The sequence below is a fragment of the Coturnix japonica genome, chromosome 6 (genome assembly GCF_001577835.2).
Source record: "Coturnix japonica isolate 7356 chromosome 6, Coturnix japonica 2.1, whole genome shotgun sequence".
NCBI lineage: Eukaryota > Metazoa > Chordata > Aves > Galliformes > Phasianidae > Coturnix > Coturnix japonica.
The window spans coordinates 28,291,393-28,305,875 of NC_029521.1; the positions used below are offsets into that span (position 1 = coordinate 28,291,393).

The 14,483-nt window shown below is 38.5% G+C and overlaps 1 protein-coding gene and 1 non-coding gene across 2 annotated transcripts in view; one reads left to right on the forward strand and one right to left on the reverse strand.

Annotated features, from left to right (window-relative positions):
* The window catches only part of CPXM2 (carboxypeptidase X, M14 family member 2), a 61,056-nt gene that overhangs the window by 13,317 nt on the left and 33,256 nt on the right, over positions 1 to 14,483 (reverse strand). Inside the window, exons 4-8 of the mRNA XM_015867589.2 lie at positions 13,403 to 13,487; positions 12,766 to 12,916; positions 6,055 to 6,143; positions 1,351 to 1,474; positions 63 to 259 (exon numbers count right to left, since the gene is read on the reverse strand). Of these exons, the coding sequence (XP_015723075.1) occupies positions 63 to 259; positions 1,351 to 1,474; positions 6,055 to 6,143; positions 12,766 to 12,916; positions 13,403 to 13,487 (646 nt within the window). The remainder of the gene's footprint in view (positions 1 to 62; positions 260 to 1,350; positions 1,475 to 6,054; positions 6,144 to 12,765; positions 12,917 to 13,402; positions 13,488 to 14,483) is intronic.
* TRNAH-GUG lies at positions 468 to 539 on the forward strand. Its single transcript has one exon. It is a non-coding gene; the product is annotated as a tRNA-His (tRNA).

Here is a 14,483-nt window from a genome sequence, read left to right on the forward strand (position 1 = left end):
CAAAATGACAACAGTAGCTTGCTTCATTAATCTAATAGATCCAAATAATTCCTCAACATTACCGCTTTGTATGCCTTGTCATATCCATCTGGGTTGACTGAGGGAAGAAGGTGGATTCTGGTATCCTCGATGAGATGCACAATGCGTGGGTTCCCAGCGAGGTATTCCTGACACATGAACTGCATTAACAAAAGGATCAGCTCACGTCCAAGCACTTCATTCCCATGAGCTCCTGCAGTGTACCGAAATTCTGGTTCACCTGGCAATCACATAGGACAGAAATGCAGTCAGAGCAGTAAATGAATCGTCTTATAGATTTCAAGCAGCAGCTTTACACTTAGTGTGGGTAGGAGAAATGCCTTAACTGAAAAAAAAAAATAAATAAATGAAAACATATAAGAAACAAATAATTACTTTCTGTAGTTACTCTAAAATAACAGGCTCATGCATCAGAGCCCTGGTAGCACGCCGTGATCGTATAGTGGTTAGTACTCTGCGTTGTGGCCGCAGCAACCTCGGTTCAAATCCGAGTCACGGCATCACCTCGGTGGTACACACAAAGTTCTGCCTTTTTATCAGCCCAAGTCAATTCAATGAGGTTTAATGAGTCCATTGAAGGAATAACACTTGCAACCCCCAACTAGAACAGATCCAAAAGGGACAACCTCTGGCTTGTAGATGTGTGCACCATCCCACTTGCTGAATCAGGCACTGAAGGGTGCACAGGGACGAGATGAATTATTCTGGTGTTAACACCTGGGACACCTCACTTGGGGTGGGCACTTAGCAGGGTATTCACAGCTACAGCAGAGCACATTTACATCAGTGCCTGACCTGGACAGCAACGCAGTGAGATCTTTATTCATCTCCACAGACTCAATGATTATCCGTCCTGTGGGATTATATTACCATAGGAAATTGAATCCCTCCACTCAACAGTGAAAAAATACTGGGAGTTTTGACCTGACCTTGCTTGCAATGCATGCATTCCCATATTAAAAAAAAGCAATTTTTAATCCAAACTACATAAATTTCAGCACTAAAATCCATTCACCAGCACTAAGATTCACTTCCACTTTATTATTGCAAAGAATAAAACTCATTATCATTGAAGAATTTGATCCTATATTCAAAATGCCTTCTGTTTGTGCTCATCCTACTCTTCTCATTTTAGAAACTCAGCACTGAAGTTCCTCCCACATACATTCAAAATCATTGCTGCCATGAATACAATTCCATCAGGGATAATTACTGCAGATAGAGAGAATGAGGAGGGAAAAAAAGCAAAAACCAAAGCAAGAAACCAAAGCCCAACACCCTTCAACAGAATTAGTTAGATTAAATCCTAACCAACTTCATGTTCTCCTGGGTTGTCAGAAATCTCAACAGCGTACAGTTTTAGTCCTTGGTGGCTTTTTCCAATATTGTAAATTCTTGTGATGTTTGGGCACATTTTATTCACAGTTTTCATCAACTGCCAAAGAAAAAATGACATAGAGTTAGACTAACAGCATCAACAGCATTCAGCTATTATGATTTTATTCCAGATTGGTTGTTTCAGACACTCTTCATTTTCTATCTTATTTCTTAGTTGTAAATGCTTTATGCTTAACAACATCAACTTTGTTGAGCTGGAACAAACTGAGACAGCACACTGTAGGTGAAGTTCTAGACCTTTCTTACATGAGATGTATTTGTAGTATTATCACAGAATTAACTACTTGATGGGTAGGTTCAAAAGAAATAATTTATGAACAAACAAACAAACAATCCCCTATGTAAGTTCTGCACTATCATGAGATAATAGAGCACATGTTCTCAAAACATTACACGATAGATGGAAGGTAATAAGGCCTCTGAGCACCACTTCCTACATGCTCTGTGTTATAATTCAAAGTCTCATACGAGTAAAATCATTGTTGTAGGCAGTACTGATGTGGCAAAAATAACAAGACAAGTGTGATCTGAATTACTCCCATAAACATAATAGGATATGCTCTTCTAGCAAATAAATGGCATAACAAATTCCTGTGAATTGCCTTACCAGGCTTCAGCAAAAACATATTGGCAATCCAGTCTGAGAGCATCTATGGTCAAAACGTATTCAGTTAATCATTCCTCCAGATACTGCGTGACATCTTCTAAATGTAATCAATTATCCTTACTGCTTAATAAAGTGCATGAGGAAGGTCATGGCATGGGCTGTATTTCTGTTTACATCAATGGCGTTGTGCAGATGCCATCCAGATAAAGATACCTGCAGCCTAAATCATCCCACAAAGAAACAAACAAAACCTATTTTCATTGCAACATTTCATGTGAACATTAAGATTCACAAACTGGGCTGAAAACATGCGTTCTTACTAAGAAATTCTTGAAAATAGATTTAAATGACAAAATTTATCTGTCTTGATCTTTTTTTGTTTTTTCAGTGGAAGGGATTAAAGAAATAAATAAGGACTTTACTGTAAATTGGAGCCCTAAGGTTTATTAATTAGATAATCTTTCCATAAACAAGGGTGCATACATTATTGAAAAAGTACTGCAGCATAACAAAATCTCTTTGCTCGCTCAGTATTAATATAGAGACAACACTGCATGATAACAAAGCTGATGATTTAAAAAAAAAAAAAAGAAAAAACATTAATTAGATGTGTCCAATTCTCATGTCACCATTTAGTAAATCAAAGTGGAAACACAACTCACATCGAGAAGAACATCATTAAAATTCCTCTCATAAAAGACTGCTATTTATAATCACTCTAAAAGACAGAAAAGATGGATTTCTCTTTTTTTTTTTTTTTCTTTAAAGGTTTGTCCACCTCATACATTGGCTTTATGCGTATGAGAAACAATTTCTTTTGCAAACGTCAACACGCTCCTCTAAAAACACATTCACATATGCTTCATCAGTGCACTTTCTGGTTTTGTATGTACTTTTTTCCACCACTGTCATCATTATCAATGTGCTGGCATTATGAGCACCCAAGTATTTCCATGGATTTTGTTTTTAAGCTTCTGGGCATATATGTAAGGGTATTCCACGATTTGTTTTTCCAGCTGAAGCATATATAAGATGCAGGAGACGTTGCTTTACATTTTTCTACACAAGACTTAGCAACTCATTGCCAAGTTTTTAAGACAGAATGCTTTAAATATTCACAGTTGAGAGCCACTGTGTCTGAAATTGCTCACAGTGAACCAAAATACCAATGGACAGGGAGCTATGGAAATCTTTCTTACTAGAGCAGCTACCCAACTGCAGAGCCATCCATGAAATCATTATGCAGTGCAGAAGCTTTCCCAGTGTACCTGGCACCAGATATCCACAGCATCAATTTAGGAAAGCATGTTAAAGTTCATTCCTGGTGAGAAAAATGCCTAGAACCAATTTCAAAGGATTTTTACAAACAATGGAAATATTTGTATTGGCCTCAGCAAACTCCCAAGCATCTGTTTTATTTCAGGCGTCTGACTATTTCCAAGCTAAACGAAGAACCTTTCCTGAATCAGGTCCTGTGCAACATTCTCCATGTGGTCCCTCTGATGGTAGCGCGGGTATAGTACGTGGATAAGTGTTTATATATAAATACAATGCTGGAAACGAACATATTTCATATTTGCTTTTCTCATGCCCATTTCCTCTGAGCGGCACAATAGGTCACCTGGAATGTCACAGTGTTTTCTTTGCGCTTGTACAAACTGTCAGAGACAATTGATGATAATAGTCCGTCAGGGCTTTATTAACAACCAGCAGGGCTGTAAAACATTTCCAGAGTTGTGCTCACCAGCAGCTCTTATTTGACAGTTCCTGTTTGTTTGTCAGTACCAATTATTTATCTTGTTAGCGCCTTGGAAAACTGCATGCAGCTTTTCAAGAAGCCCTTCAGAACTGGTGTCTGAAGGTCCAATTCTTCAGTTTGGGAGAAAAAAAGGTGTGCTAAATGTTGGTCTGAGTTCTACCCATACCTAGAAGAGAGAAAAAGGCTCTCCCCTTAATGCTGTTCAGGTTAGGGCTATCTGTTATCCTTTATGAAAATCATTTGGGTATCTGAGTCCTACAGCAGACCAGGTATGGATATCTTTGTGTTCTCTGTTCTGCTTCATGTCAAAACAGAACTTGTCTCCTTCTTGAGTGGAGTGATGGAGACCATCAATCCAGTTTTGCATGCAGTTTGGGCTGCATTCAGATTCACCTCCTTCTGAAGCTTAAAGGTGACTATTTTAGAACAGCTAGCTCTAATATGGAAAGAAATGTCAGGTACTTTGGCAGGATTCTCTCCCACATTCTATTTAATCATATGCTTCATTTTATGAGAATGGTTTTCCATTCCTTTGTATGATTCACCTAGGTTACACAAGCAACATGTGTATTCAAATATCCACTTCAAGGGATATCTAACAACCATTTTCAGAGCTTTACAATATAAAAGCATCATGTCTGGACTATGTAAATATTTTGTGGACTATGAGAAGCTCCCTGTTTCTGAGCACTTACGGTGAGTGCCCCTATTGACTGAAGAAAGAGTCAAGCACTCTCCCGAGAGAAACATTTCATGCTATATATTTCAACTTCCTAAATAGAAAGTTCTATTAAAATAATCTGACACTGAAAAATCCCTCCCTCCCACAAATGCTTGACATATTGCAATGTAATGTAGTGCTTCCAAAAGACAGCCCAGAGAACACCCTCCTCCTCCTTCAGTGTTTATGATAAATAACTCCAAAGATCAGTGCTTTTATGAGATGATTGGCAGTGCTAACAAAACTGATAATAACACTCTGTATTACAAAAAAAAAAAAAAAAAAAAAAAAGATGTTAACTGTAGAAATTGACTGTTATTGTCCTATTTTATACTCAGGAAAGGAATCATTAAGTTCTGTGGCTGTTGTCACCAAAGAGCAGTCTGGGGGATATGAGATTCAACACATCCCAGCTTGCGATCTTCTGCCTACCAGCAGCAGAACCCAATTAGAATGCAGTCAGTTTTAAACACACAAACTCTTTTGACATGTAGGAACACAAATCATGGGAGAACACAGAGACAGGTCGCAACTGAGCTACTCCACCACTACTCAACTACTCAACCACAGCTGCAAATTATCTGCTTGTAATAAAACTGGAAAAGCATCCAATTTTAAAACTGAACTTTTTTTTTCTTTTCCCCAAAGAAATTGACCAACCTGTCTTTCCGCAATGAAAATATCCTTTACTTCATTGCTCTTGGCAGTAATTATGCCAATTGAGTTTCTACATGTCTAATCTCTGTGCTAAGAGATACATGCCATGAAATCTCTGCTGAAATAAGCATGTGACTCAGAACACAATTGCTCAATAAAAATGAATAGTGATTCATGCAGTACAAATATACTGAAAATTCAGCAAATGATTCACACACTTCAAGTCCAAACACATTATCTTTATATCCTAAAAGAAAGGAGGCAGAAATATTTCCTTGGTGCAACCCACACCTATGTCTGTGCCGATACAAAACAAAATTAAAAAACAACAAAAACAGAACCAAGATTGACTTTCTGAAGCAACAGGAACAAGATTAACAAGGCTGGCTGTTTTAGAACTATACTAACTGGATTTTCTTCTCCTTGTTAAGTCTCCTCTTCAACAAAACTATTCCAATAGTTTCTGGTGAGATTTTCACTACTCTGCAGAATTTGATGCTCTATAGTTTATTGTGGTTATGCCAAACCACTGAAAGATAGAATAATTCTAATGGCCAGATCAGGGTCAAATTTGTAAACATTATGGGAGTTTCTCCTTATCAGTTAAATACACATGGAAGCAAAATGTTGGCATGTTAGGTGTAAATATTCCCTTGTCATGCAGTGACACCTGCTTAAGATGACGCAGAAATTTAGATAATGAGCTTTCAATAGATTGTGGTTTCTAGCAGAGTAAAAGAGATACAAATTTAATAGATTGCAGGCACATTTAATAACATTTCAATAGGAAGAAATCCTACTCTGTAGGAGCCCTGGAAGAGCTGCACCCATCCACCTCCCCTTCCAGAAGGTCACACACCAGACTCTGCCTACCTGCCTCATCTCCTTGTAGTTATGATGCTTAAAGTCGAGATTATCAGTAGTTGTCATCTCATTTCTTCTGTGGTAGTAATTATTTGGGTCTGAGAAAAGAAACAGAACAATTTTCATGTATTTGTTAGCCACTTAGAAATAGGAAGATTTTTAACTGTTATGAAGGTATGGAATGTGGAAACCTGACTTCCACACTCCTACGCAGGTTTTCAACAACAAAACTCAAAAGAAACAACGAGTTTGTAATATTTCTCATTACAACAGAAACCAGTGGGTATCGATTTGAACAAAAGCAAGGAGACAGCAGACATCTGCGCACTTGGCAGCTACACTGCTGAACTACAATAGAAATGCAAAAGGGCATCCTCAGGCCACAGAGGAGTGCAAGAGACACGGGCAGACAATGAGTCAGATGCGAGATAGAAGAGTGGGAAAAAAATATATATATCACATCAGAGGAAAAAGCCCCGGTAAATGTTTTATGTCTACTTAATTAATTAGCTATTGTAAGGAATGGAGAGATGTCTTTTACTTTGTATTTTCAGAGCTTTTGCACTGCCTACAGAAAGGAACCACTGAACACACTGAACGTTCCTCATTGTTTCCGTCATCATTTATTACGTAGGCTAAGGTCTTTTTTAGAGAAGAAACCTTCAAATAATCACACTTTTTTTCTATATGGATATAAGTTGTAATTCACGTGTTTCATGCTATCTGAGGTGAATATGGGATTTAAACAAAAAGCCTTTCTCCTCCTCGACTTTCCAGGTGAGCATTTCAGCCATTGACCTGGAAAAAGAAAACCCAAACAACCAGCCAAGGCTGTTAGGCTTAGTTTCAGATTTTGTGATACATAAACTCCTAATCTAAACTATCATGATTTATTTTAGGAACAAACAAAGCTTTTGGGAAAACGGAGACATTCCTTAAATGCGCTCTCTCTAGAACATCTCATACTTTGTGTTACTGTCAAACTGAGAAATAGTCTCTCTCCCCACAAAATCATCTTGAACTGGTTTAAAACTTTTAGGGGAAGAACCAAATATTAAAATCTAAATATCATTCCATCTTGTTGCAATGCACTGAAAAGACACCTTCCTACAGAAAACAAACAAGCCCACAACAGTACCACTAAGCAGCTGTGATTTATTGGAAGGGAAAAAGATACCTATTGGTAGGAGAAATATCTGTGGTCATTTCTTGCAAAAACACTTTTTGATATTATGGAAAACTACCTTGGAATACCCTACAGCTTATTTAAACTTCACATTTCTGACATTAATATCTAAATTCTCACGTTTCCTCTCCCCGTGAGAGAACTTCATCTATTTATATTTTGGTTTTGGGGTTTTTTTTGCTTTTTCTTTTTTCTTTTCTTTTTGACGGTTTAAGTTATTCATGAAATGAAACATGCGAGTTTTATTAGGTTTTACTGTAACATCACTCGTTAATATTCATTTAAGTGATTTTCTTCACCTTTTATTGCCCTCCACAAATACTTTTGTATGGTCTACTGAGTGGATTGTAAAAAGGCAAAATCATCTTACCCCACCCAAATCTGTTCAATACACATGGACCTCTGTATAGCAAGACCAACCAGAAAATTATTTCATTTGGAGCCTAAGCAGGTGGGGGAAACAAGATTCCTTTGCCTATAGAAAGCTCAGAAGAATCAAGAGGGTGACATTTCAGACAGCACACCTGCATTTTCAGGTCTATTTTCCAACCAACTGCAGGCTGTATTCATACAGGTCCACCCACAGTAGCACTGCTGCAGAAACTCTGACAATAACTCAGGGATGCCAAACTCTTCAAGGTCGGCCCATGCAAATTCACAGTGGTTACTTGTCAATGTATTGATGGCAAAGAAATAGAGACTGTAAAAGCACTTCTTGTAGAAAGACGCAATGGGGTTAATGCCACAGGGGCCATCTTTAACATCATTAAAATATCTACGTTGTAAAAATTAATATAAAAATAAACATTTTTATAAAAAAAATCAGCCAGGATGTTGAAGGCATTCTCTATCACCACAAGCCAAAACATACAGCAGCTGATTTTTTTCCTGATACTTTAATCCCATTCCTTTCAAAGTCTGGCACTTTTTCCATACATCAAACATTAATGTCATGGGAATGACTGTGAATACTGCAGAGCTGGTGGAAAGTCAAAGAACTGAAAAATACAAACAGTGAGAACGATGGCATCTCTAAACCTTCCTCAGAAAAGCTGCACTATGTGACAGCGTCCCAGAGAGTTAACACATATTTTGCCAGGTTCTACTCCAAGTCAGCTTGGATTATCGAATTTCTGCTGCAGCAGGAATACAGATCAGAAACTTAAAGACTAAAATGTAGAAATGCATAAAAATATCCTGCACAGTTGTCTAGGACCACCTTGGCAAAATTATTTTCTTTCATAAAACAGAACAAAAGATACTCAAACCAGAGAATAATTTAAATTGAAATGTGCTCATTTATTCACAGCACCATCTCAGACAGCCTCTCTTTCTTCCAAGGGGGAAAGATACTGCAAATGTGTGGCTCTTCCATTTAAATAGAGGAATATATTACCATTTTCTTCTACTAATCTATCTTTACGTTACCATGAGAGTTAAATAAGATTTCAGGTAAAGATATTTCGCTTCCTTCACACTGTATTTCTCCAAAAAGGTAGGCAGATGACTAGGAAGTTCTTTTCTATCTCCATTTCTCAGCTTGGAAATAGCCCACTAGTCCATCATGACAGCTCTGGGGATTGCCCATAAATTAAACCTAGCACCAGAGAAGACCCATTTTTGAGTAGTTTGACATATAGATTGGATTTTCTGTTGTACCCTTCTCTACTACATGCGAATTATTTCTTACATATATTGCAATATAGTCAAATACCTCACAACTAATTCCACTTCAACTGACTGAATGAGACATGCAAGAGAAAACAAACTCCTGACCTCTGGTTGTTTCTTCTTAAAAGTTTTCTAGCATCATTTCATCTTCCTAATGAGTTCCTACAATTCTATTCTAATAACAAATGGAGAACTCTCATGGAAATCATAACAATGAGCATTGGCAATTCTTCTTTAGAATGGTAACATTTTACAGGCAAAATATGAACAAAAGGCTTTTAAAGACGGCCACTGTATTCTTGGAAGACATCACATCTATTGTGAGGGGTATGGAGATAAATTATACATTGTCCTTTCCCAGGAGCATTATTGAAATTGGTCTCATTTGTATTCAGTATTCGCTCAGGGTAACTTCCAAAAAAGTTTCAAACTGTAGAAGATTAAGCTTTAGCTTTGTAACGATAAAAACAGAACCCTGGGACAGGCCGTCACTTTAAGCAAAAATTTACTCTTGAAAGTAATGCACTGAATTCAGTGTTCCTGTGTGCACAATCACCAATAATCAAGGCTAAATGTGGAGTTTTATACAAAGTGAGTACACGTCTGGACTTAACCAGGTAGCCTGACAAAAAGAGGCAAGCAGTAAAAAAGGGACCGAATGATGCATCCACACAGTATTCCATTATAGGGGAGTTAAAGTTCATCTTTTATCTCGAGTTGAAAGTGATGGCGTAATCATGATATCAATGATAGTCTACTATATAAGAATTATTAAAAATTAAATTGTATCACAAATTTATTCAATTTTAAAGATCGCCTATTGCCTCGAATACTCGACAGTATAAATAAATGCATGAAGAGCTAGGCTAATTTGCTCTCTCTTCTCTCTGGCTACTTTTGATCATACACATTTTCTTTCTGATTTTTTTCTTAAGTTTGAAAAAGAACAGGCAAGAATAGTACATCCATCCCTGTGAGGCAATTGCGAAAGACTTTGTGTGTCACTCTACATCGACGTAAACACTGATATTTCTGTAGATTGGGGAGAGAATTATGGGCAGGTGCATTTGTCCTTTATTTTCACCAGCAAGTAATGGCGGCTCCGATCCCCCGCCACAGGTAGGATTTGATGGCCTACCCCCAGTAGTTAAGTGTTTTTCCATTGGTGAAGCAATAAATGGCTTCTTATTGGTTGAAAGGCAGTGCTAACATGGTTGGATAGCCCAGCTGTTTCTTTAGAGCTACAGTCATAATCTAGAAAAGGCTGTTTGTCAAACTAGCCTACAGTACAACAAAAAAAAGCATTATGAATAATATACAAGCATTGTGCTGACAAATATCTTAGCAATACTATTGATCTAATCAGTAATATCTGTACAAGGCTTCTAAGCAGCAGCTTCTGACTTTCTGTCAATGTTTGGGTCACATAGCATACACCGCAGGTTTCATTAGCAGGGTTCTATTACAAGACCTCACTGGCTTTACTCGTTTTCATGGCCTCCTGCCAGTGCTAACAAGCTTTTCTAGAATATTAACATCTTATCCAGGTTTCTTTTTTCATCTGGTATTCCCTCTCCTTTAAGAATACATGATGGAAAGCTGATACGTAGCACCAGCTGAGTGCCAACCATTTAATGTATTCAGGGATTAATAAAGATATAAATTCTACCATTACAAGTTAAAATGTCATGAAATGAGGCACTGTTACAAAAAAACCTCCAGAACCATCTTCCCTCCTTACAAACCACCTTTTCATTCCGGGGTGCTTCCCTACACCCTATCTACCTGCACAGTGACATTGACTCAGGAGGACACAGTGCATGGGAGCTCTGAAATCTGTCCAAGCTGCTCCTCTTGACAATTTGATATCTTGTACATCTACCCACAGGGTGCAAATGACAAGCATACCATTTATTCAAGGAAACTCAATATGGCAAAAGCACTTCTATGGATCATTGGCTTCTGAAAGGATAAGGTTGGTTGAACCAACAGAGTTCTACTCACTGTTTTTTATGAATTTGTTTTATCCCAGTTTTACATAGGAAACCTTTTTCAGAAAGGGAAGCTTGATCTCTAGTTACACAGTCAGTGTAGTGTAGCAGAGCAGCATGATCAATGAGGATGGACCCAAAGCCAAACCAGCTGGTTATTTAACTGGAACTGAATCAAATGAAGTCTATAGATGTATGTCTAAAGAGGACATTCATTTGCAGGGAACTTCAAAAAATAAGCCATATCCTGCTGGTTGAAAACATGCATGGAAAGGCCTCCGCAACCTGCAGAATATTTTCTTTTTGGTGTTTTGTTTGCAGTGAATAAAGTGAGCTAGAAGAAAGAAATGCCAGTCCTCTCTGAGCTAAAAAGATGGGTCAGCAGCTTATCAAAACCCATTAGTTCCTCAGTCCAATTACATTTTGAACAAACCCACCCCGTTCAATTGTTTCCCAATGAATGCATATAGCATTTTCTTTCAAGAATAAACAGAACTGGTCACAGCAGACAATTAACTCAATAAAGGACTGTCAGGAGGAAGCCCCAGTATTGTTTCTGTGCTAATCCAAGTTCTTCAGCAAGCTGTAACAGCACTCATTTCAACAGCAGACAAAGTGCAGATAGATTCTGATCTTAGCAACATTTTCACCACCAGTATGGCCCTGTGAAGCTGTGACAAACATTAACACTGCAAAGCAGAATTTGGTCCTATATGGGTGTATGCCCAATAAGAATATGAGTGTAAAACTGCTGCAATTTAAACCAAACCATCCTCACAAAAACAAATCTTTCAAAATACCTGCATCTTTGCTCTTTCCTCTGTCCTTAGAGAGAATTACTCTCTAAATTGCTCTCTAAAATAGTACTGAAACACCTGAAGGACAAAAGTCAGGCTACCTCTGCTTGGCATTTGAAGACCCTACACCAACAGCGGAACAGGAGGCAGCAAGTCTCTGAACAGCAGCAGGCACAGTTAAAGCAGTAATGATAGGCTCTGGAAAGGCAGTTCTCTTTGTGGTTCTAGTATTTCTGAAAATGCTATTCATAGCTCCCTGCAAAAAAAAGAGAGAGATCGATTCCCCGGGCTGCCAGGATTTAAGAGCAAAGAAAAAAAAATAGCAGCTGAAAGATCTGGAATGAGGAGAATGACAACTTAGAGAAGGCTGGGACATAGAATTCTTCAGACATGCAGAAGTTAATCCACCGTGAGACTATTTACGACATGGTTATCAGAAATATGGGTTTGTCACACAGAAGGCCCCTTTTTTAAGGTTTACTTTGTGTTCAGTAACAAGCTCTAATTATACTCAACATTTATATAATAACCTCAAATACTCAACATTTCTGATCAGCAACCAGTTTCTAGTCTCAACCAAGGATTAAGACCATATACCATCAGTCAGAGCATTTGCATTCAAATTAATTCAAAGGAGGCCTGTAGCCTATGCAATAAAGTTAAAAAAATAATAATAAAATTACAAAAAAAAAAAAAATCAGACTGCATTATTATAATGGCTCTTTCTTGCCTCAAAAGCTTAAGGCATCCACAAGTGATTGTCTAGATATATAATTCTATTGCCTCCCTAGCTTGTGTGCACTCAGTAAGATTAATTGCATTGCACTTCAACCCAAACAACAGAGACAATCTTGTTAGATCTTCCATGCAATCTTGTTTTATTAATATAGCCAATTATATATACCACAGAGTTGCATTTGAAATGAGTTATCCTGATATTGCCCATGTCTCTGGACAGATACTTTTCCAATTCTTTTTGCATAGCTCTCTCCAATAAAGAGAGGTATTGTGTCAAGAGCAAAAATTATTCAAAGGACTTAAAACTGTTGTGTCTTGGCGATACCAACTGACTTACCTGGCAAAGGACACCCTAAGATTTCTAGCCTCATACAGATGCTACCTTCTTCATACCAGGACCGAGGATTTATGCGGATGTAGCGTGCAACCAGTGGCACAGGCAGCATGTTGAGAACAGGGATCTCCTTCTCACTGTTTCCTTCAAAGATCTGTGTGGGCATCGAACAGATGAAAACTGTAAGATCAGTTCTTCAAAAAGACTTTTGGAACAGTGACAGAATCAGGTAAAGTCACCTGGCTACAGCCCCAGACTGACAGTGCTCCTGAGAGAGGGGCAGAGGAGCAGGAGCCCACGCCCTCCCTCTGTAATGGGCACTATGAGTACATGTTGTGACCCCATGGAACAGTGGTCTGATGCCAACCCGTGTACATATCTCATCTCAGATAGTGTCAGGGCAGCATTCATTTCCCTGGTCAGATACATGGAGATTTCCCTTAAAGGATAGCCCGAGCCCCTCCCTGTATTATATGATGTGCTCTTAAATCAACTTCAGGCTGATGGGACCACTGAGAGATGTTCCTTTTATACTGACTGATGTTGCAAACCAAAACTCCACATGGACAGTCCCCCTCTACCCTATTTGCTTCACCTCATTATATATATACATATATATAATCTGGTTCTTGGTACTCACCACATCTCCAGATTCATTTCTGACAGCAGTCCATGCATGGCTGTCATTGCTCACCAATACTCTGAAGGAGGTCACCCAGTTACTCCTGGAAAAATAGACAGAAAGGGCTGAAGTTATTTTTCCACAGCTCAAACTGACTGCAGATTTTGTCTCGTTATAAAGCACGTAAGGTTGCTAGCGATGGAAATCCCACTTGGCACAGCCATATCAACACTTAGACAAAAAAAGCGATGTGAATCTAGACTTAGCAGATGATCAAAAAATCCCAGTGAACAGAAGCAGAGAAAAGCCCAAGCCAATATCCTGGAATCCCAGGATGTGAGGGAACACCACTCTCCTGGAGGGGCCACTTATCCTGAAAGAAAAACATTATATACATTCACTCTGACATTCAGAAGTCTTACCTTTACAGCTACAGAACATCTGTTGTCATCAGAGAGCTAAGGAAAAATAAATAGAACCTCTACAAAGTCTGCACATTTTAAGCAGGAACATTTCCATTCCCTGGTTCAGATTTTCCCTCCCCTTGTAGGCTGGTTCCATTACTTGCTATGAGCATTAGCCCTTCACCTGGCACAGGTCTTGAGAAGTCTATGGCTTGCAAACCACAGCCTGCAATCATTCCTGGTTTTATTAGCAGTAGAGAGGAAGACACACATAATTCTCCCCCTCTATTGCAGAGTGCAACTGATCACAGTACTAGCACACTACTATACACCGAGATCAGACTTTGATAGGGTGAAATACCCTAGATACCAGTTTCCTAATTTACAGGAAAATCCCCTCTAAAACAACAAAAACAAAATCTTCACTCATGTTAAGACAGTGCTTTGTCTGCATTCAACCAATGGGTGAAATAGGTTATTGCTTCCAATATCCCGAGTGGAGTAAAACTGATGAAGCTCTTTAGGCATTCCCCATGGTAACATCTGTACAGCTACATAGAAGGTAACGCCCCAAATATCCCATCATGTTTTCTGGTCTGAAAAAGTAATGGTAATTTGCTTTGTGAGCAACCTGCTATAGAGGGAGTTGTCCCTGCCTATAAGCAGGGGGCTGGAACGACATGATCTTAAAGGTC